This window comes from Pongo abelii, chromosome 12 (assembly GCF_028885655.2).
Source record: "Pongo abelii isolate AG06213 chromosome 12, NHGRI_mPonAbe1-v2.0_pri, whole genome shotgun sequence".
Classification (NCBI taxonomy): domain Eukaryota; kingdom Metazoa; phylum Chordata; class Mammalia; order Primates; family Hominidae; genus Pongo; species Pongo abelii.
The window spans coordinates 123,625,158-123,649,601 of NC_071997.2; the positions used below are offsets into that span (position 1 = coordinate 123,625,158).

A 24,444-nucleotide genomic window follows, 5' to 3' on the forward strand; every position below is an offset into this window, starting at 1 on the left:
CAGTTGTCTGGCCACAGTTTTCCAACCTCCATTTTAAGGCATCTTAAATCTTCCTTCTACATAAATCCATATAAATCCTCAAAGAAGAGAATACAGGGCCTGTCATAACACACATCACTTATATCTAAAATTGTAAGTTCACCTCTCCTACACTAAGAAGGCAGTGTAAGTACATACAGCAGGAACCTGATAATGTATAAACACTCAGTATTTACTGGGCACCTATTATCCACCCACGCCCATGGCAGCCACTGCAAGGAACACACAGGAGGTATGTCACAGCCGTCACACTTACCACGTGTATGTCCAGAACCATGCATGGCAGTTTTTCATGTTATCTCACTTAATCTTCACTAGCAATCCTATGACCTATTAAATTCCCATTTTACACATGAGGAAATTGAGGCTCAGAAAGGTAAAATAATCGTCCTAATGCCACAGGCTTTTTCAGTGGCATTGCTAGCTTTTAATCAAGGGTTCTTGGATTCTAATACCTATGTCTTCTTTATCCTAAACGACACCATCTCCCAGAATTAGTCTTTCACCTCAAGGGCTTCTAATTAACTGAGAAAAGATCAACAGATACAAAACTACTAGAGAACAATCAGGAGCAATATTTAAAGTGTTAATAGTGCCTGCATGTTAGGTACCCTTTAATTTGTAGCTGAACAAAACAGTGGAAACTGATTCAACCTCCAAATCCTAAGAATTCAGGAGAGGTGTGGTAGACAGAATAACGTCTCCTCCACCACCAGATGCCCACCTCCTAATCCCTGGAACTTGTGAGTACATTATGCTACTTGGCAAAGAGGAATTGAAATTGTGGACGGAATAAAGTTGCTAATAAGCTGAACTTGAGATGGGGAGATTATCTGGATTACCTGGGTGAGGCCAATGTCATCACAAGGGTCCTTATATGTAGAAGAGGGAGGCAGAAGAGTTAGTGTTTGCTATGGGACTGAATTGCGTCCCTTCCCCCAGATTCATATATTAAAGCCCTAACCCCCAAGGTAATGGTGTTTGGAGATGGGGCCATTGGGAAGCATAATGATTAGGTTTAGATGAGGTCAAATGGGTGAAGCCCTCCTGATGGCATTAGGGTCCTTATAAGAGGAGAAAGTGGACAACTTGCTTTCTCTCGCTGCCATGTGAGGGTACAGGCAGAAGGCGGCTGTCTGCAAGCCAGGAAGGAGAGGAGAGCCCTCACCAGAACCCATCCACACTGGCACCCTGATCTTGGACTTCCCAGCCCCCAGGCCTGTGAGAAAATAAATTTCTGTTGTTTAACCCACCAGTCTATGGTATTTTGTTATAGCAGCCTGAGCCATCTAAGTGTCAGAGAAATGAAGTGTGAGAAAGACACCACCGGCCATGACCAGCTTTGAAGATGGAAGGGAGCTGTGAGCTAAGGAACGCAGGTGGCCTCTAGGAGCAGGAAAAGGAAACTGATTTCCCCGGAGCTTCAGGGAAGGAGCCCGTTAACATCTTCATTTTAGCCCAGTGAGACCCATGTCGGGTTTCCCACGGCCGAACTGAAAGATAAGTTTGTGCCATTTTAAGCCAACTCATTTTATGGTAATTTGTTACAACAGCAATAAGAAACTATTACAGGGAGGCTGAGGCTGGTGGATCACTTGAGGTCAGAAGTTTGAGATCAGCCTAGCCAGCATGGTGAAACCCCATCTCCACTAAAATTACAAAAATTAGTCGGGTGTGGTGGTAGACGTCTGTAATCCCAGCTACGTGGGAGGCTGAGACAGGAGAATCACTTGAACCCAGGAGGTGGAGGCTGCAGTGAGCCAAGATCGCGCCACTGCACTCCAGCCTGGGCAACAGAGTGAAGAGCCATCTCAAAAAAGAGAGAGAAAAAAAGAATCTATTACAAGAGAGTCAAAGAGGGCTATGCTGAAGTCAAAGAGAGCTAAGGCTTGATGAAGATGGGTGAGGAAGCAAGGGCAGGTCCCCTGCAGGTGACTGGGATGGGGGAGCCCATTTACAGACCGGGTGGGGCTGTGCAAAGACACAGAAGTACAGCTGGCACACACCCAGGAAGCAGTGACAGGCCAGCGGCCCGCAGTGAGGGACACTGGGGCAGAGATGGGTCGAATGGGGCCAATCTGTGACAAATCAGGAAAGCAGGCAGGAAATCTTGGTCCCAAAGAAGTTAAGAAACATGAGACAAGACAAGGAGTATGGCAGTATGAAGCATAAATGCTAATTTATTCTGTTCTTTCAATCATACATAAAATGAGCGCTCTTCCTATATAGGAATTGCCTTGGGTCTTTATTCTCATGATCAAAACACTATGGGGACTTCTCCTTTGGAACCAGCTGCCTTCAGAGCCCATGACTGTAGTTACAGTGCACCAAAGCCAACTGTGGTCGCTGGCACTCAGTCCTTTCTTGAATATGCCTGACTTATTTCTGACATCTAGTTCTAAAAAAATTTAATCTATCCTTAGACTTCTCTACTAAATATATGCAAAAGAACGTGCTACTAAAAGCAGTTCTAAAGAGTTCTAAAGACACTGTGAACGATGTCAGCAACATGACAGGAGAAAGTATCACGTTTCCTCAGGTGACTTCTTTGCAGTAGACAATGCTTGTTCTGAAATAAAGATTTCAGGATCAGGCTCTGGTTTTAGGACTTAGGACTTTTCGGGACTCAGACTCATGACCTTAGAATAACTCAAACTTGGCATGACATAATAGATGGCTAAAGGATGACAAAAATAGGAGACCCCCCTCCAAGGTCACATGCCAGGCTGTTATGTGCAGGGCCTCGAAAAGGACATGAGCCCAAGGAGCTACGTTAAAATCCCAGCCCTGTCACTGTAGAGCTTTGTGACTTTGAACAAACTTCTCAACTTCCTTGGACCTCAGTTTTCTTTCATAAAGTGGCAAATGCTATTTTAAGTAAACAGCAGAGCATGAGCAGAAGGAAGAAGGCACAAAACGTGGCTCGCTGGGGAAAACTGCAAGTTATTTCAAAGAAGGACACAGAAGAGTCCAGGTGGGGAGGGTCGGGACAGGTGGCCTGAGTCCAGGCAATGCACAAGAGCTTGGAACTCATTTGGTGTTCTGCAGTATTTACTCACCTGAGGCTCACAGTGGGGTGATCAGGGGAGGCAGTGACAGTTTCATCGACAAATAAATTGGGAAAGGGTTGAGACCGATAACCACTCACAATCCACATTACTAGCACATTAAAATCTTTGGATGGTTCTATAGTAAGAGAACCATCTTTATCCCAATTGCCCTAAAATCCTAAAGTCCACAGAGGCCTTCCTTCTCTCTCCCATGCTCTGGAACTGACTTCCATGAACTTCAAAGAGGGTGATGAAAAAATGCTATAGAATTTTAGGCAGAGAAGTAACACCAGTGGGGTTGCATTTTAGCAAACGACGCTGGGGGGTGGGCAGAAACAGGAATGAGGTTTGTGGCACACGCTCAGCAATATAGGTCAGCATGGCAAATTAGACAGAGGTGCTGTTAAATTCCTGCAGGACAGCTTCCTGACACCGAAGCACTAGCGCCTTCTCCCTTCACATGCAGGTGGTCTGTTTATAAGCTGTACCGCCAGCCACTGGGCCAGCCTTGGGAGTCACGCAAGTCTCTCCTCCAGACGAGCAGCAGCTACACAGCCAGTGTTTGCATAAGACACAGATTATTTCATTTTTATTTCTGATAAGAGCAACCTTTTCAACATATGACTATAAAATCATTTTTGAATCTGACCAGAATATCAAATATCCCTCAAGTTATAAACTCAAAAAGTCCAAGTGAACGCAGTAAAAAAAAAAAAAAAAAAAAAAATCTTCCAAGATACTTTTTGAAATCTGGTGCTTGTCAAGGAAACTGGGCGTACCATTTCTTAGTGACTCGCTGACATCTTCAAGATGTCACCCGTGTGACAGACACACTGAAGGCATGGTGGCTTTGAAACAGAGCGGGCCACTCACTGCACACAACCCTGACACAGCAGTAAGACCATCAGGGTCTGAGCTCCAGCTGCACAGACATCTTGGGAACACCCTGAACTCTCTGATCTGCAGGTTCCTCATTTGTATAAGGAGAATCAGTTGTTGACAAGATGAGCACAATGTACAGAAAGCACAAGATACACAGTAAGTGTTCAAAAAAATCAAAACTATCATTATTGCTCCCTGCCCCACACTTAATCCAGGTAAAAAAGCTAGAGACGGATGGCCACCTTCTGTATCCGTTCTAGAAAAGGCCTGTCAATTTCCGCTGCTGTAATTCTGACTGGGGTTGGGGTGAAGGTTCAGATCAGTTTGGGGAGGCCTGACACTAACAGTGGTGACTCTTCTAACCCCTGTGCATCACGTATTTCTCATTTAGGTCTTTCATTTTGGTCAGCAGCGTTTTGTACTTGTTGACGTAGGATTCCTGTGCATCTTCTGTTAAATTTGTTCCTAAATACACTTGGTAATGCTCAACTGTAACATCATCCTGCACCTGGGATTTCCTGCTAGATTCTTCCCAATTGTGGCTTGCACAGCTCTCATGGGGGGAGAATCAAGAGCGGCAATTGGAGCTTGTGCCCGCCCTATTGTAACTGGTGGGGGGTGGGGGAGCAGGTGGAATGTGTACTTCCAGGTTCTTCCCCTTCCCTCCTGATACCACGACCATCTAAGGCACTCCCTGTCCTCCTGCTCCAATCACCCATTTCACTAAAGAAAGACACGACGAGGGTGAGGGGACACAGTATAGATGAAGGGACCTGACTACTTCAGTGGGAGCAGACCCCAGGCCCCTCCTCCTCTCACCCTGTCACCCAAACTCTATCTGCACCTGAGCAGGGGCAAGCTCCCCTGAGCAACCCATCAGCCCTGTTTCAGTCTCTCAGGGACTCCTCACAGTTCCTAGTCCTGCAAGGCTGCCACATTTTTGTTGCTGAAGGAAACTCTATAGTCACTTAATGACTTTTAAAAAATATTTTGTATCACTCTGTAGACAGGTATGCTACAGGTGACCTACCTGTCATCTTTAAGCCAAAAGTTGCATGGGTTTAAAAAATATATATGTGTAAAAAATATATATGTGTAAATATATATGTGTAAAAAAAATTTGTAAATCTAGATCAAATATTACTTTATGTTTGTCTATTTATTCATTTTCTTCCTATACTAGAAAAGGCAAGACTGGGTAAGAGAGAAACGGAAAGGGCACTGTGACACAATTAACAGCAAAAACCAAATGACAGAGGCAGGAATGAATCCAGGCCCCCATCAGCCAGGCTGACAAAGTGGGTACGTGCAGGACCATGCTGCAGAAAACAGGAAGTGCAATGTGGGACAGACAGCACGGGGGATGACAGGGGACGAAATCCCACACCTGAATCAGACGACTGGCAAAACAAAACGTACTTCTGAAAAAGAAACATCCCAGCTCACCTCTCTGATCTGCATGCCCCGATAAAGCAGTCTGGCTGGCTCATTTGTTAATGGTCATCAATATTATGGTACCAGGACTTCAAATGCGACGTTTTCCACACAGAAACCCGTAGGGAAGGATGTATATACTCACCCAGCCCAGAGCTGTTGATTGCTTTCACGGATTTCTTCATTTTGTAAAGAACCATCCGGTCCACATCCAAAGCCTAAAATGTAGAGAATACAGTCATTAAACCGTGTTTATGCTGAGACCACGCTGGCAGCGAGCACCACGTTGAGTGCCACTCTGACGGCCCTGCTTACCTCTGCCAGGTCCCTCGGCACCTGTTTCTGGGAGACAAACCCTCAGTGTGGTATGGAAGACTGGTTTCCAAATGGCACTAAGCAGAAGTTTGTTGGCAATTACTGAAAACCAACTCCTCCTCCTGCAGCATGCAAGCTGTCTCCTGCCCACAGCACCTGCTGGACGTGAGCCCTCTGCAGTGAAGTGAGTTACCCCAGCCGAACCCTCAGTTCTCCCTGGTTACCAGCAAGGCTCCGGGATGCCCCTGCCTGCCAGGGACTCCCATCGTGCCTGCGCCCCTTCCCCCTACAGAGCCCTAACAAGGTGGAGGCAACCCCACTCTGGATTTGGAAAAACCCAAATATCATTAGCTTGTAAGCTGTGTTAGAAGACGGGTCCTATTGCTTCCCAAGCCTCAGATTTCTTCTCCAGAAACCAGCAGGAACAATGCCCACTTTGCAGGGTTGAATAATTAGATAGAGGCACTCTCATATATAATATTCAGCAAATATTTATAGACCTGCTACTACACGGCAGTTGTCTATGGCACTCACAATGTCCAGCACACAGGAGGCACTCAGTTATTTGTTCAATGACTAATCACACCTGGAAATTTAATTACACCTTGACTTTCACAACAGATACAAAGGTAAAAAGTCCTTTGTTCTTTTTCTTTTTTTTTTGAGAAGGGGTCTTGCTCTGTCACCCAGGCTGGAGTGCAGTGGCACAATCTTGGCTCACTGCAGCCTTTGCCTCCTGGGTTCAAGCAATTCTCCTGCCTCAGCCTCCCAAGTAGCTGGGATTACAGGGGTATGCCACCACGCCCAGCTAATTTTTGCATTTTTAGTAGAGACGGGGTTTCACCATGTTAGACAGGCTCGTCTCAAACTTCTGACCTCAGGTGATCCACCTGCCTCAACCTCCCAACATGCTGGGTAAAAAGTCCTTTTAGCCCACTTAAACAACATAGAAAAGCAAAGGGTGACTTGTGACTGGAGGGAGAGAACATTTGTGAACTGGGATAGTGATGTCAATCACAGGCTATCCTATAAAAACTAAATGAAGCACCCTGCCCTACAGCTACTGGCACATAATAACTACTGCTATTGAGTGTCCGTTATTACCCCATAGTGAGTTTAGATCATAAAAACCTGCAACGACCTATCATCAGAAACACAGCACAGCTCCTCAGAGCAATGGATTCTGGACTTCCAGTCTTCCTGAAATCACCTTTTGAACCAGTTTTCAATAGCAGAATCGTAAGCCCTAGTTCTAATGCCACAATGATAATTTTATTGGATGCTAAAAACAGACATGATTAGTGCTGGCAATTTTAAATGGAAAAATGATCACAAGGCATCAGACATTTGACAGAGTGGCTGCAATACAAAGAGAAGTTATAATCATGTCATTATACATTTGTCCAAGCCCATGGAATGTACAAGAGTGAGCCCTAAAGTGAAGTAAAGATATAGGTGACAGTGATGTGTCCCTGTCAGTTCACTGAGGGTCACCCGTGTACCACTTGTAGTGCGGGATGTTAATAAAGGAGGAGGCTATGCATGTCAAGGGGAAGGGGTATTTGGAAAGTTTCTGTATTTTCCATTCAATTTTGCTGTGAACCTAAAACTAAAAATGTTTATTTAAATAAAAAAGGCATTCTTTCCTGCCATACTAAAGAGTAGAGAGTTACTGATACAAGATAATCAAGATTTCTTATATGGAGTTAACTCATATTTTCCCAAGTGGTTATCTCTGATCCATTCCTACCTTCTTTCAAGATATAAAAGGGGACTTGGAAACAGTAAATAACTCAGGAAAATCATAATTAAATTCTCTTTCTCTTGCAGTCTCATCACTTTTCCTCCCCAATCTTCCAGCCGCAGACTCGCGGGACCTAGGCCAGGCTCAGCCAGCACCAGTGGGGAGACTGAGGTTGTGCTCAGGGCTGTGCCAGAAACACCAGTTTGCGAAGCTTAGACCACATGTCAGAGAGCACAGCTCTCACACATAGAGGTGCCAGTTCACTGTGCTCCTGAGAGCTCTAAGTTCCCCATCCCAGGAGAGGGGCCATTCTCAAAAAGCACATTTGATCTGTGACCGTGCAGCCTAGCACTCTCGCAGAATCTGGGCCTGCCCCAGGCTTTGCCATTGGCTACAGCAGGATCTGATCCACACTCATAATATTAATAAAAGCCACTCCTCTTTCTAAGCCTCCCCACAGACAGTGGAAGACACCAATGCCAGCCTGTCAGGCTCTCTGCAAGTATTAGAAGTCAGCACCATTCTTACTAAGCACCTTCCATGGGCCAGCAAGTTTTAGGGAGAAAACACCTCACGAATAAAGAAGAAAGAGACCGTGCACAGTGGCTCATGCCTGTAATCCCAACACTTTGAGAGGTCGAGGCGGGAGGATCACTTGAGGTCAGGAGTTCGAGGCCAGCCTAGCCAACATGGTGAAACCCTGTCTCTACTAAAAATACAAAAATTAGCCGGGCGTGTTGGTGGGTGTGCCTGTAATTCCAGCTACTCAGGAGGCTGAGGCAAAAGAATCGCTTGAACCTGGGAGGCGGAGGTTGCAGTGAGCCAAGATTGTGCCACTACACTCCAGCCTGGGCAACAGGGTGAGACTCTGTCTCAAAAAAAAAAAAAAAAAAAGAGAAAAAAAAGACGACACAGGAAGGCTTGAGGGGCAGGTCCCAGCCCAGGCACTGTAAGGCTTCCTGGTGTTCTCAGAATAACATCTTTAGCAAGCTTTAAAAATCTGATCATCTGAGCTCTGCCTGCTTCTCTGGTGTCAGCTCCTGACATTCTCCATCACTTTCACATGTACCCCAAGCTTCCATCATAATGAGCTACCTGCGGCTCCCCCTCCACCTGCTGTCTTCCCAGCACGTGCACACACTCCTCTCTCCTGAGAATATCCTCCTTGACCTGACTTGTTGGTTCAGAGGGGTCTCCTCCTCCTGAGAAGGCCTCTGATGCCTCCCCACCTCCACGATAGGGTGGCAGGTACTCATCTTAGCTTTTCCCGTAACGCCCTGTGCTTAGCATTTCATTGGATAAAATGGCGTGAGCACCTTCTACCCGCAAGGTATTACTGACACAATGGTGAGGAAAACAGGACAAGGCAATGCCTGTGCCTTCATGGAATTCACAATCTCACAAAAGATAATCACCTAGAGAAACACAAATTAACGATGAAAACAGGAGCCCAGGACTTACTATGTGCACAGAACTGCTTTGTTAACTTGTCCAGCTCTGCCTCTAGGCCACAGCTATCCACTACAGCAGCTACCAGCACGTGTCTACGGAGCACTTGAAATGTGGCTAAGTGCCATGTTAAAACAATATTGTGGACATCTTAGGTTATAGAAAATATCAACAAAATTAATCGTACCACCTCTTTTTAGTTTTTTTAATGCTTTCCTCTAAGGTCAGTCACTGATATTTGTTCATTGTATCCCCAGTGCCTACCAAAGAGCTTGCCACAGAACAGGACTCAAGAAGCAGCTCAGGAAAGGATGATGAGCCCAAAAGGCAGGGGCTCAAGTGCCAGGCAATAGTGCTTCCCAGAGGGGAAACGGGAGCTGTGCTTGAAGGTTACTCAGGCCACAGGCAGGGTAATGGATCAGGGCAGGCAGGAAGTGCATTCAGGGAGAGGCTACGCAAAGAAGAGGGAACTGGCTGGAACCCATGGTTCAAAAGCCATTCAGGACTAAAGCTGGGCAGTAGCCGTTCTGGAAGAGCCAGCCAGGGAGATCCGTGCTGTCTCTCTCAACCAGATTTCAGCCCTCCTGCCTCTGATACTCCCACAGATGATAGAGTGATCTTGTGTCTACAGGAGTTTGGGTCAACCATGCTAAGAACACAAGGACTAGGCTGGATGCGGTAGCTCACACCTACTATAATCCCAGCACTTCGGGAGGCCAAGGTGGGAAGAATGTTTGAGGCCAGGAGCTTGAGACCAGCCTGGCCAACAGTGACACCCTGTCTCTACAAAAAATAAAAATAAGTTAGCCGGGCATGGGAACACGCACCTGTAATCCCAGGCTGAGGAGGGAGGATCACTTAAATCCAGAAGTTGGAGGCTACAGCGAACCATGATTGCACCACTGCCCTCTAGCCTGGGTGACAGACAGACTCTGTCTCTTAAAAAAACAAAAACAAAAAACAGACAAACGAAAAAACAAAACATGGGATTGGAAGCGGTGGTAAACTTCAATGTAAAAGGCTGCTCACAGACAACATACCTTAATAACACAGTTGAACTCTGACAAATTTCCTCCCATATTATGTCATGAGACACACCCCTCCCTGATCATTTACTGCATAAAACTCTTGAAAAAATAGGTCACCATATGGAATCTTCTACCTTTGTTACCAAAGAGGAAGTAGTGCTTCCTGAACTCAGGGACGAGTGCATAAACTTGCTTTTCTACAATCTGTTAAATAGATTGGAAATAAAGGTGAAGTAGGTGGAAGAGGTAATTTTTAATTAAAATTGCAATGGGAAAAGCAATTACCTCCCTATTCAGAAACACACCCCTCATTATGGTGCATATTTATAGACAATTAAAATTAAACTTGGTCAGGACGAGAAGCTAGAATGATTGTTTAAGACTGAGTGTCAGGCCAGACGCGGTGGCTCATGCCTGTAATCCCAGCACTTTGGGAGGCCGAGGTGGCCGGATTACTTGAAGTCAGAAGTTCCAGACCAGCCTGGACAACATGGTAAAACTCCGACTCTACTAAAAATACAAAAATTAGCTGGGCAGGGTGGTGCATGCCCATAATCCCAGCTACTCAGGAGGCTAAGGCAGGAGAATCGCTTGAACCTGGGGGACAAAGGTTGCAGTGAGCAGAGATCACACCACTGTACTCCAGCTTGGGTGACAAAATGAGACTCTGTCTCAAAAAAAAAAAAAAAGATTGAGTGCTAGAAACAGTTTTATGCCAACTATATATAAAAACAGCACTGGAAGTCCTAGCTAGAGATTAGACAAGAGAAAGAAATAAAGGGCCTCCAAATTGGAAAGGATGAAGTTGAATTAGCCTTGTTTGCAGATGATGTGATCTTTTATTTGGAAAAACCTAAAGATGCCATCATAAAAACTATCAGAACTGATTAAATTACCTTTGCAAAAATTATAACTGAGATTATTATAGTGAAACAGATCTGACATAACTGACTCCATCCTGTTTCTAACCTCCAAGCTGTCCTTGTTCATTCCTGGGCCTAGGCTGAACTAACTTTGGGAGGAACTTATAGTTTAGCTTTGAAACAAAGATGACAATGGCCCTTTCCCAAAATAAACCCCCATTCCTGCCTGGGGACTAGACAGCCTTTGCAGGACTAATAAATTAGCCACAAGTTTAGAAATTATGGTTTAGGAATCATGCAGCTGAAGGCTGCATAACATCACTGTTGTAAAACATAAGATCAGCGCTTGAGATATTTTGCAGACCCTGTATTCAGTGGATCAGCTGACACCACCCAGATCAATAAACTGGCTCATCTGGTCCTGTGGCCCCCACCCAGGAAATGACTCGACACAAAAGGACAGTTTTGACTTCCTATGAGTTCATCTCCGACCCAACCAATCAGCACTCCCAACTCACTGGCCCTGACCCACCAAATTATCCTTAAAAACTCTGATCCCCGAATTCTCCAGGAGACTGATTCGAATAATAATAAAATTCCAGTTTCCTGCACAGCTGGCTCTGCGTGAATTACTCTTTGTCTACTGCAGTTCCCCTGTCTTGATAAATCAGCTCGGTCTAGGCAGCTGCAGGCAAGGTGAACCCATTGGGTGGTTACACTGGTAAATAAATTCAGTAAAGTTGCAGGATACAAAATCAACATACAAAAATTAGTAGCATTTCTATATGCCAACAGCGAACAATCTGAAAAAGCAATGAAGAAAATAATCCCACTTACAATAGCTACAAATAAAATTAAATACCTAGGAATTAACCAAAGAAGTAAAGGATCTCTACAGTGAAAACTATAAAACGATGATGTAAGAAATTGAAGAGGACACCAAAAAAATGAAAAGATATTCCATATTCATGGATGGGAAGAATCAACATTGTTAAAATGTCCATACTACCCAGAACAATTTACAGATTCAATGCAATGTCTATCAAAATACCAATGCTGTTCTTCACAGAAATAGAAAAAATAACCCTAAGATTTATATAGAACCACAGAAGACCCAGAATAGCCAAAGCTATCCTAAGCATAAAGAATAAAACTGGAGAAATCACATTACCTGACTTAAATTATACTATAAAGCTATAGTAGCCAAAACAGTATGGTACTGGCACAAAAACAGACACATAGACTAATGGAATAGAGAACCCAGAAATAAATCCATATATTTACAGTCAACTTATTTTTTACAAATGTGCCAAGAACATACACTGGGGAAAGGACAACTTTTTCAATAAATTGTGCTGGGAAAACTGGATATCCATGTTCAGAAGAATAAAAGTAGACCTCTATCTTTCACTATATACAAAAATCAAACCAAAATGGATTAAAGACTTAAACCTATGACCTCAAACTATGAAACTCCTATAAAAAATGGAGAAACTGCAGGACACTGGTCTGGGCAAAGACTTCTTGAGTAGTGCCCCACAAGCACAGGCAACCAAAGCAAAAATGGATAAATGGGATCATATCAAGTTAAAATGCTTCTGCACAGCAAAGGAAACAATCAACAAAGTGAACAGACAACACACAAAATGGGAGAAAATATTTGCAAACTATCCATGACAAGGAATTAATAACCAAAATATGTAAGAAGCTCAAACAACTTTATAGGAAAAAATGTAATGATCCAATTTTAAAAAGGGCAAAAGATCTAAACAGACATATCTCCAAAGAAGACATACAAATGGCAAACAGGCATACAAAAAGGTGTTCAACATCATTGATCATCCGAGAAATGCAAATCAAAACTACAATGATATAATCTCACCCCAGTTAAAATGGTTTATATGCAAAAGGCAGGTAATAACAAATGCTTGTTGGGATGTGGAGAAAAGGGAAGCCCTGTACACTATTGGTGGGAATGTAAATTAGTACAACCACTATGGAGAACAGCATGGAGGTTCCTCAAAAAACTAAAAATAGGGCTATGAAATGATCCAGCAATTCCACTGCTGTGTACATACCCAAAAGAAAGGAAATCAGTATACTAAAGAGATACCTGCTCTCACGTGTTTACTGCAGCACTGTTCACAATGGCCAAGATTTGGAAACAATCTAAGTGTCCATTAACAGATGAATGAATAAAGAAAATGTGGTACATATACACAATGGAGTACTATTCAGCCATAAAAAAGACTGAGATCCTGTCACTTGCAATAACGTGGATGGAAATAGAGGTTATTACGTTAAGGGAAATAAGCCACGTACAGAAAGACAAACACTCCATGTTTTCACTTATTTGTGGGAGCTAAAAAAAAAAATTAAAACCACCCCAGTCACTGAGCTGCTGCCGAGGACTCAGCAGCCTCCCCCTTGGACTTCCTCACTTCCCTAATTTCCGTACCCCCTGCCCGCCGCCTTCCGCAGACCGTTTCCACCAAGAAAAAGAAATTGGATCGTACGTCCACTATCCAGGACCTCCGCTCTTTCAACTCCTTTGCTGATGCAAGTAAGGGTGATGACCTGCTTCCTGCTGGCACTGAGGATTATATCCATACAAGAATTCAACAGAGAAACGGCAGGAAGGCCCTTACTACTGTCCAAGGGATCGCTGATGATTACACCAAAAAGAAACCAGTGAAGGCGTTTAAGAAGAAGTTTGCCTGGAATGGTACCATAATTGAGCATCCAGAATATGGAGAAGTAATTCAGCTACAGGGTGACCAGCACAAGAACATATATTATGCCAGTTCCTCGTAGAGCTTGGACTGGCTAAGAATGATCAGCTAAAGGTTCATGGGGTTTAAATGCTTGTGGCTCACTGTAGCTTAAGTGAGGATTTCCTTGCAATGAGTAGCATTTCCCTTCTGTCCCTTGTCACAAGTTTAAAAACCTCACAGCTTGTATAATGTAACCATTTGGGGTCCACTTTTAACTTGGACTAGTGTAACTCCTTTATGCAATAAACTGAAAAGAGCCATAAAAAAAATGAAAACAATTGAACTTATGGAGACTGACAGTAGAAGGACGGTTACCAGAGGCTGGGAAAGGGTAGTTGGGGTGGGAGTGGGGATGGTAAACGGGTAGAAAAATATAGGTGGATAGAATGAATAAGATCTAGTATTTGATAGAAACAGGGTGATGAAGGTCAACAATAATTTATTGTACATTTAAAAATAACTAAGAGTATAATTGAGATGTAACACAAAAGAAGGCTAAAGGCTTTGAGGTGATGGAAGCCCCATTTACCCTAATGTGATTATTATGCACTGCACGCCTGTATCAAAATATCTCATGTACCCTATAAAAATATATACCTACTATATACCCACAATAATTAAATATTGAAAAAAAATACTGAAATCTTAGAGCAACAAAAAATAACAAAGCTTGAGTCTCCAGGAAGCAAAGGTGTCTACCCATCAGGCTGAGAATTCTAACCAGACCCAGGCTGTCAACTACCATGCTCCCCAAACGAAAACTCCACTCCAGCTCAGAGCGGGGGAAAAGCAACTTTCACAGGAACTTATGTGTAAAAACCACGAACAAAGGCAAGAACCGAAGAGACCCCAAGACACTAACAGGGCCTGCACTGCAGCTGCCGGCTGGCCAGACCTCATTAATTCTCAGGGGCCAGGTGGAAGCTGACCTTCACTTTGTCAAACAAGTTTTATGGAGTGAATTTATCACAAAAACCAGAGGTGGCGATGTGTCCCAAATATTTCTGAGGAAAATCACTGTTTCAAACCACTTTGAAAGCAACTGTTTGGAGTTCCCAAACTCTTCTATAGGTTCCTCTCAAGTTACCGAGGGGCCTCTTCCAATCTCTGCTGCTCAGCTGAGCTGGAGCCAGGGCAGGGGATGGGGACAGTGTGTGGGGACAGCGGGGACGGTGCGCAGTGTGGGTAAGGGAAGTCCACCACAGGAGAAACCACCACAAAGCTGTTCACTCATTTTCCACACCTGTGCTGTCCAACAGGGCGGCCACAGAGAAATGTTTCAATCAAGATTCATTCAAATTTCAAATTCAGTTCCTCAGGCCTTGCTACCTTCTCCGCAAGAGCTACAGCCACCCAGGCAGCACAGTGGCCTCTGAATGTCCCCAACCCTATGCTTCTCTTCCTCCGTTCATGGGCCCCACTGTACCGCCTGAGGGCGGTGCCACCACCTCTGGGGTCACCCGGAGGCCCTGGCCATGGTTCCTCCGTGGGCTCAGCATCAACAGCACCCCGTGGCCACCCTCCTCCATGTGGGGGGCTCCTCAACCTCTTCTTGGTCCCCACAGAACCCTACGGAGCCTCCATCCTGTGTCACCACAGGCTGAATGGTACAGGCCAAGCCCACTATCTGAGGAGATGACCTGGCTCAGGGTGGGCACACGCGGCCTGCGGGACAGATTTTATCCAACCGTGAGCTAAGGGTGTTTCCAGAGGAACATTTCCAATGAACGCAAGGACAGTGTCACAGGAAAGACCAACTGAACCCCAATTAATTAAGATAAATGTTATGCCTCCCCCCAAAATAATTCCTCTCTTCCCCTTAGGAGACCTGCATTACCAAAAAATTGTACTCCATTATTATTTTTATATTTTGAATTTCATTAATAAAAAATTTGTAGATATTTATCACCTCTCTTACGTAAGTACCTACATACAGCCTTGAGGCCCGCCAAACCTAAAATATTTACTATATCTGGTCCCTCACAGAAAAGGTTTGCTGAGCCCTGGCCTCAAGGATCCATGCAAAATGACTCTCCCACAGCACCAGCGGCTCCTGTACCCCGCTCCTCCCAGCCCTGACAGGGGGCCCACACTGCAGGCAGCACAGCAGCGGCTTGTCCCCAGCACCCTGAGTTCTCAATGCGAACCAGCAGGGGTGGGAAGAGGCTGGCTTCCTTCTTGGAACCCAAAGATGCTGCCCTGGGGAGAGCAGAGGCCTGCAGCACTCAGGCAGCCCCAGTACGCTCCACTCTCCCGTCCTACCTCCTCTCCCCTCGTTCCACGGACGAAAGGCCAGCCTGAGAGGAAGGGACATTTCTGAAAGACAGTAGACAAAACACAAAACAAAACACACCCAGGTCTGTGCCCTAAGGGTGGCTTTGCCAAGAAGAGTCAGACAGACATTCAGATGGCAGCTTTGTCTCACCACACATTCGACTCTTCAGAAAGTAACAGAGAGCATTAATGACAGTGTCAAATATTTCCAGAAGCCTTTTGGGAAGCGTAGACTTGCACTGTGGCCTGTGGGCTCCATTTAAAGCCAGAGCAATAATGAACCTCCCTCCTTCTGGGAATAAAGCCAGGCCTGAAGAATAGCAGGTGTCACTAAGAATTAAGATCAAATAGACATCTGAGCTAAGTCACAGATGAGGAAAGTGTGTGCCTAAGGACAAATGAGAAGGACGTGTTTTGCTATTATCTTAAAAAATAAAAACTACTCAGAGTAAATATACATCCACAACAGAAGACACGGACAGGCTGTCCTAACACTCCTCAAAACAGCCCCCACCTGGATAAACCGAAATGTCAATGGTAAAATGAATAAACTGATGATGGACATTCATCAACGGAAGAGAACAAACTTACCCCAGAACACAAGTGAATTTGACAAAAATGTTGAGCAAAAGAATACATGCAGTATAAAAAGTTCAAAAATAGGCAAAACTAAATTGTTTATGTTTAGGGATGTACACCTTGTTGGCAAACTACGAACTGAGGCAAGCTGAGGGTGGCAGTCAGGGCAGGGGCAGCCTCTGAGGGCGTTACGATGGGACAGGCCTGCAGGGCACGCTTGGAGTGCTGGCCAAAACCAGGCTTCATAATCTTTTTTTTTTTTTTTTTTTTTTGAGGCAGAGTCTTGCTCTGTTGCTCAGGCTGGAGTACAGTGATGCATTCTCGACTCACTGCAACCTCTGCCTCCTGGGTTCAAGCGATTCTCGTGCCTCAGCCTCCTGAGTAGCTGGAGCTACAGGTGTGCACTACTACGCCCAGCTAATTTTTGTATTTTTAGTAGAGACGGGGGTTTCACCATGTTGGGCAGGTTGGTCTCGAACTCCCGGCCTCAAGCGATCCACCCACCTCGACCTCCCAAAGTGCTGGGACTACAGGCATGAGAAACTGCACATGGCCTTCATAATCATTCTTTAAATGCCATTTGTATCAATAGCAAAGACATGGAATCAACCTAGGTACCCATCAACGGTGGACTGGATAAAGAAAATGTGGTACATATACACCATGGAATATGACACAGCCATAAAAAAGAACTAAATCATGTCCTTTGCAGCAACACGGATGTAGCTGCAGGCCATAATCCTAAGCAAATTAACACAGGAATAAAAAAACAAACACTGCATGTTCTCACTTATAAGTGGGAGCTAAATGTTGAGTACTCACGATATAAAGAAGCAAACAATAGAAACTGGGGACTGCTAGAGAGGGGAGAGATGTGGAGAGGGGCTGAAAAACTAACTGTTGGGTACTATGCTCAGTACCTGGGTGATGGGATCAATCATGCCCCAAAACTCAGCATCATGCAATATATCCCATGTAGCAAACCTACACATGTACCCCCCGATCTAAAATAAAAGTTGAATTTTTAAAAAAGATCTCATTGAAAAAAAATTTTAATGCTATGTGTGTGTATATATAAGATATATTATTAAGAATACAAGTAAAGTTAAAGCGTCTTTTAAAGAAAAGAAATTAGAGTTGGCGAAAGAACCAGAAAATGCTGCCAAAATGAAAGTGAACTTCAGGAGTAATTTATTAGCCTAGCATGCTGGTTGACCACAGGAAGCAAAAGGGACTTAGGAATCCCTTAGTCCCATTTCTAAACCATCAGAGAGAAGCTAGAGACAGAGGAAACTGAATGCAGGTCGGCCAGCTCAGGCCTCAGGCTTTTCTCCCCAGCATCAGGTGCTTCCCAGTAACTCTGGGAGGTAGTTTTGGGCAATCTTACTAAACTACTTAATCCAGTCTTACAAATAACTGTTTTTCTGAGCTCCTAAAGTAGCAACTTTGAGGGCAGGCAAACAGAAAAGAAACACTTCTTTCATTTTCCTCCTAGATGGCTTCCTTTCTGAGATTCCATTCCCATCTTGACTAGAATAGGGTGGTGGCAGAGTTCACACCTCTGCAAAGGAAGGCTAGCCTGGGTAACAAGGTGCACCCAGACCTGCAGGATCCCCAGCAGTGAGGGAAGCTGGCCTGTGTACATGCTGCCGCCCACCACCTGCATAGGAACAGCACTGAGGACAAAACACAAGTAAGGCAGCTCTGCAGAAGATGAAAAGGCAACTGGCATGGTGGCTCATGCCTGTAACCCCAACCAACCCCAAAGGCTGAGGTGGGCAGACCACTTGAGCCTAAGCATTTGAGACAGGCCTAGGCAACACAGTGAGACCTCATCTCTACAAAAAGTAAAAAAATTAGCCGGGTGTGGTGGTAGGTGCCTGTGGTCCCAGTTACTGGTGAGGCTAAAGCAGGAGGATCACTTGAGTCTGGGAAGTCGAGGCTGCAGTGAGCTATGATTGTGCCGCTGAACTCTAGCCTGGGTAACAGAGTGAGATCCTGTGTCAAAAAAAAAAAAAAAAAAAGATAAAAAGGCAATTGTTTTTATAAAAATTCCAATTTCAGAAATAGAAAATTACAAGCTTATGGGCCGGGTGTGGTGGCTCACGCCTGTAATCCCAACACTTTGGGAGGCCAAGGCGGGGGGTGGGGGGCGGATCACTTGAGGTCAGGAGTTCAAGACCAGCCTGGCTAACATGGTGAAACCCCACTTCTACTAAAAATACAAAAAATTACAGGCGCGTGGTGGCACACGCCTGTAATCCCAGCTACTCAGGAGGCTGAGGCAGGAGAATCACTTGAACCAGGGAGGTGGAGGTTGCAGTGAGCCAAGATCGCACCATTGCACTCCAGCTTGGGCAACAAGAGTGAAACTCCGTCTCAAAAAAATAAATAAATAAATGAAAATCACAAGCTTGTTTATTAAATCCATTACACACACACAGACACATACACAAATTGTAAAAGCAAAGAAAAAAATAAACTTACATAAGAGGACAGACAAGTGATACATCAAACACTTAAACTCTGTGTATATAAAGATACAGAAAGAAAATAATCATTGTTGTCTTAGGAAAAGTTGGAGGAATTTTTTGTTTTCCCACTTTTAAACTATCATTAACATGAATACATTATTTGGTAATTTTTTCTAATTAAAGAAAATGAAAAGTACTATCCTACACTTTGTTACCTTTTTCTCTTCTCCTCCCATCAAGCAGGGTACTGAGGAGTTCTTTAACTCTGAGCACAAAAATGTGTCAAAGGGACAGATTAAACAATAAAGAAAACAAAAATACTCAAAACTGTAGTCCCTCGGTCTCCATGGGGGATTAATTCCAGGATTCCATTGAATTCCAAAATCCAAGGACGCTCAATTCCGTAATGTAGAATGTTGTCATATTTGCATGTAACCTACACAGATCCTCCCACCACATGTTTTAAATCATCTCTAGATTACTTATATCTAATGCAATGTAAATGCTATGTAAACAGTTGTTACACTGTAGTTTTAAAAATTTGTATTTTTCATTATTTATTTATTTTTTTGAGATAGGATCTCACTTTGTCCCCCAGGCTGGAGTGCAGCAGTGTGATCACGGCTCACTGCAGCCTCCACCTCCCGGGCTCAAGTGATCCTCTTGCCTCAGCCTCCTGAGTAGCTGGGAGCATAGGCACATGCCATCACACCCGGCTAATTTTCAAATTTTTTGTAGAGATGTCTCCCTATGTTGCCCAGGCTGGTCTCAAACTCCTGGGCTCAAGTGATCCCCCTGTCTCAGCCTCCCAAAGTGCTAGGATTAGAGGCATAAGGCACTGTGTCTGCCCAAAATTTGTATTTTTTAAATTGCTGTATTAGTTTTTATTGGATATTTTTTCTTGAATATTTTCCCATTTAGACCCTATGTGACTGAACAAGAGGATGCAAAACCCACAGGTGCAGAGGGCCAATAGTACACAGGGAGAAAAAAACTCTGGAAGAGGCAAAGGACTCAGTCACAGCACGCACCTAGATGAGGAGAGAAGACGGTGACAGGAGACTGAGTTTTCGCTATCACCTGAAAACTTTACCACAAGGATATATTCACGTATGACTTGCATGGGAAAGATTAATAAATGATGAGCGAGAAGACAGCTCTGGGTGTACAGAGGAGCAGCACATGAATGCAGCCTGCCGGGCTAAATCACTGTCTCCAAAGCCCTGTGCATCGGCCACAGTGGCCGTCAGAGCTGGGGACTCATAATGAGAACAGCAGAGGCCCGGACACACTGGAAATACCATCCAAGGAAGGAAGGTTCCCGATGGGGAAGGGGAAAGTGGTGACGCCAGCACGGGCCCCCCCAGTCTCTGGAAGACATGCCTACGGAAGCAAAACCTTTTCCCAAGGCCAAATACTAAAATATGCCTCCCTCCTTTCCCCACAAGTTGTTTCTGCAAAGAAGTTCCAGCAGTACTTGTGTTTAGTTATTACTATTTTTTTTTTTTTTTTTTTGAGACAGGGTCTCACTCACTGCCCACGCTGGAGTGCAGTGGTATGATCTTGGCTCACTGCAACCTCTCTTTCCAAGGCTCAAGTGATCCTCCCACCCTCCTGAGTAGCTGGGACTACAGGTGCACACCACCATACCTGGTTAGTTTTTGTATTTTTAGTAAAGATGAGGTTTCCTCAGGTTGGCCAGGCTGGTATTGAACTCCTGACCTCAACTGATCCGCCCTCCTTGGCCTCCTAAAGTGCTGGGATTACAGGTGTGAGACACCGCAGCTGGCCTTCCAGCAGTACTTTTAAAAGGAAAAAAAATGGAAAAAAAATGACTAACCTATTATAGAAGAACCAGGCAAACTGTGCCCTCAGCTGATGACCTCCAGACGGCCGTCGACTGTGCCTGAAGTGGACGATGTCATGCAGTATGAACAGATAAGTAAGAAAAGAACCCACATAGCTCTAAACCTACACACACTATGAAAAAACGACGCATGAACAAGGAGAGGCTGCAGCCTCCTGCAGTTTAAGGAAGCAGCACCCGCAGGCACTCCCAGGAGGTCTGTGCCTCGGAGGCTTCGGTGGGAGCGCCCCATAGCTTTCATGGGCTTCGCCAGGATCCCTATCTTAGAGAAACGGAAACAGATGACAGTGAACTCCAATTCTGTCAAAAGGCTTCACATCCTGACTTTTATTTAGGGGGAAGAAAAGTCTCTGGGAGCTCTGGGGGAGTGAGAAAGGAAAAGCCACATTTTGGCAAGATCACCACTGCACAGCAGCAGCAGAAACACAGCAGCGCGGGGCGGCTCTGGGCAGGGCCCCCCAGCCAGCCTGGTGCCTTGCTCTGGGGAGGGCCACAGTGGCACAAGGGGGCCTGGCCTGGGGTCCCCTGACACCCACATTACTGAGCTGTGGCCCCTGGGAATGGCAGGAGAGCAGACTCGAGGTAGAAAATGGGCTAGCTCAGGAGAAGAATCACAAACCAGAAGGGACATGACACCAGAAGGTGCTGGGCACATTACTGATGGGCAGCGGGGATACCAAGACAGTGGAAAGCCAGCATGCAGCCACTGCCTGGGCCAGGCCCTCCAGCCTTGGAGATGCAGAAGGCAGCCGAGCTCAGGGTCTGGGAAGGCGACCTTCAGCTGGGCGTGAGGTCAGCCTTCCACATTTTCCCAGTCCCAGAAGACAATGGAATCCTAAGCCAGGCTGATTTCCCCAGGAAACGAGGCTCAAGCCACATGAACTTCACTTTAGTCAAATAAACAGGGGAGAAGACACGTGAGATAACCGAGTTTTCTTTCTGAACTCCGCGTGAAAGAGACCGAGGACTTTGATTCCTGAGGCCACGGAGGTCAGCCTGGAGACGCCATCAACACACCGTGTGCCGGGGCTTCTGTCCCAGTCGGCATACCAGGCTCTGCCATCCAGCTGGGCCGCCACTGCTGTCCACTAGCGGTCACATTTGTGTGCTGTGTTCCTTTAAAAAGTACAGCTTGTGACTGTGAACAGAGGCTTTAAGGAATGGACGCGTTAAAAATGAGAAAACCCAGTGCTGGATCCCTTTGGAGACAAGTGCATCAGTTACAAATCACTGGTTCTGGATTCTGGAATGAGACTGACTTGGTTCTAAACCAGGCTCCAATTACTAGCCGTGTGACCTCCAAAAACGGACTCCACCTCACTGACTTCTGTTTCTTCACCTATAAATTGGGAATAACAATACCTGCCTCACAGAAGAAGATCACCAATGCTTATGTGTCTGCCATACAGTCAGCACTCAATATCTAATAGTGATTACCAGTGTCCTCCGGTTCTCAGAGAGGCTACGTGTAAACTACGCCAATTAAAGTGGCCGTTAAGAAGACGCTGTTACCCCAGGACCGTCTCACTCATTACGACAAATACTTTTCAGGTCTGATAATGTTTAGAATGAGAAAAAATCTCTAAGAACAAAAAGACTTTACAGCTCATGCCAGCCTTTCATTTCCACTAATACATATTTTTTCCATCAACATTTAAATTTTTCAAAACTTCATCCAGGCATGATGGCATGCACCTACAATTCCCAGCTACTGAGGAGGCTGAGGCAGGAGGATCGCTTGAGCCCAGGAGTTTGAGTCCAGCCTGGGCAACGCAGCAACACCCTGTCTCCAAAAACATTGTTTTTCAAAACTTTTCCTCGTGTGCTGATGTGTTTCTCTCTGACTCCCCACGGGGAGGGGCACATGGCAAATGGTGGGGTGAGATGCTCTGGTCCAACTGGCCTCTCTCTTGAACACTGAGGGTTAAAGGAGCAGGGCATGAAACCCCAGGTCTTAAGTGCAGGGGTGAGTAGGTATGGCCACCGGGGTGTCCACCCATCCCCTCCTCGCCTACCCTGACTGAGGTAACCCCAGGTCTGCCCCTCTCCCACCTGGGACACCACCAGCGGGGCCTCTCCCCTGCATGTGGCACTCCAGCCAGGCAGAACTCTGCCACCTCCCCCTACACTCGGCCACACTGTTAAAGGTTGGGGGCAGCACTGGACCACCTCCAAAGCTCCCAAAGTGCTCCCAGGGAAAGAAAGGCCTACTGTGCCACTCAGCTCAGCTCACTAGCATTTGAGAGAAACACTTTTAAGTTACAAGGCAGCAGTAGGTGTGTACTCTAAAATCACACCTAGGGCCCAACTCCAACTACCATATAGCAATTTACACTCCACAGAGCACTTTTCCTTCCATTATCTTTACTGCAATATTTACAACCACTTGTGAAATCACCACCTCTTTCTCCAGCTTAAAGGAGAAGAAACTGACTCAAAGAGTTTAAGTGACTTGCCCAAAATCATGTGTTTGGCTTTGAACCGATGAAAGGCTGGGAGAGCTCCAGCCAGTGGAGGGAGGACAGAAGGCAGCTACCAGAGCCGTGCTCCCCCTCCCACTTCCCAACAGCCTCACTTCCAGAGCCAGAAGCGCTGGCTTTCGCTAACATTTGGGGAAAATAACCACCCGGCATTACCCCTGCTTTCTCTAAACCCTGTTCCACTAACCCCAGCCCAGCTACAGGCAAGGGGGCTGCTACTTCCACACCAAGAGTGCTGTCCACCCCTTCACCAAGAAAGCTGCCAGCGGCTCTCCTCCACCCAAGCCAGCTCCTGCCACCCCAAGGGGCTGTCACACGGCTCCCAGCACACTAGCATCTAAAGTTCTCCAGGGGCTCTCCTCCACCCAAGCCAGCTCCTGCCACCCCAAGGGGCTGTCACACGGCTCCCAGCACACTAGCATCTAAAGTTCTCCAGGGACACAGGCACAACCCCCCTGACCACCCTGGGTAACCAATTCCTTGTTTCAGAATCTTCTGACGGGCCACGATGGCGGAGAAGCACATAGAGTAGGGGCAGGGTCATCATTTGCATGTGTCCAGGTTACACAATCCTGGGCTCTTCCTGGGCTTTTCAGAGGGAAAATTAAAACCCTGCTATCTTTAGTCTTTCATTTCTCTACCTTCCACTTCTCAGTTCCTGTTTCCCATCCAAAAGACTTGACCCCATTCCCCTATGGTAGAATGGGAAGCAGGGAGGAGAAAAACCCAGAATGGGGAAGGGAGAAGAAAGGCAGGAAGGAACCACCAGGCTTGCTGGGGCCCTGCACAAAGCCAACCTCTGTATGCAGCAGAGATTGTTTTCTAAAAAAGGAGTGTGACGATGCAAACAAGGTCACGTGCCTTTTAGAGTCTGGCCAGCCCCGTGCCTCTCTCCAGCTGCTCCCACACAGAGGTCATGGGCCCCGCTCCACCCGCAGCTCCTACCCCAAAATTGGTCATCTCTAGGCATGAACCTTTCATTTTTCTACAATCCAAGCAGTGAAGTGATGGGAGAGGGGGAATGAGCTGGGGGAGGGCCCGAAGGTGCACAGGGATCAGGCAGGCATCCTTCCCGCCCCCAGCAGCAGATTCTGGATCCCACTTCATCCTCATGACCCAGGCTTACTGCGGGAGTCACTGCTACAGATGAAGACCATGAGCTTTCATTCCTACATCTCCACACACAAATTAC

The 24,444-nt window shown here is 45.7% G+C and overlaps 1 protein-coding gene and 1 pseudogene across 5 annotated transcripts in view; one reads left to right on the plus strand and one right to left on the minus strand.

Moving 5' to 3' along the window:
* Positions 1-24,444, minus strand: part of ASAP2 (ArfGAP with SH3 domain, ankyrin repeat and PH domain 2) — a 198,738-nt gene that overhangs the window by 120,512 nt on the left and 53,782 nt on the right. For all 5 annotated transcript variants that reach the window (XM_024242392.3, XM_024242394.2, XM_063713485.1 and 2 more), the window contains exon 2: positions 5,551-5,623. In XM_024242392.3, coding sequence (XP_024098160.1) covers positions 5,551-5,623 — 73 coding nt within the window. The remainder of the gene's footprint in view (positions 1-5,550; positions 5,624-24,444) is intronic.
* Positions 13,084-13,856, plus strand: LOC112132068 (eukaryotic translation initiation factor 1-like; annotated as a pseudogene).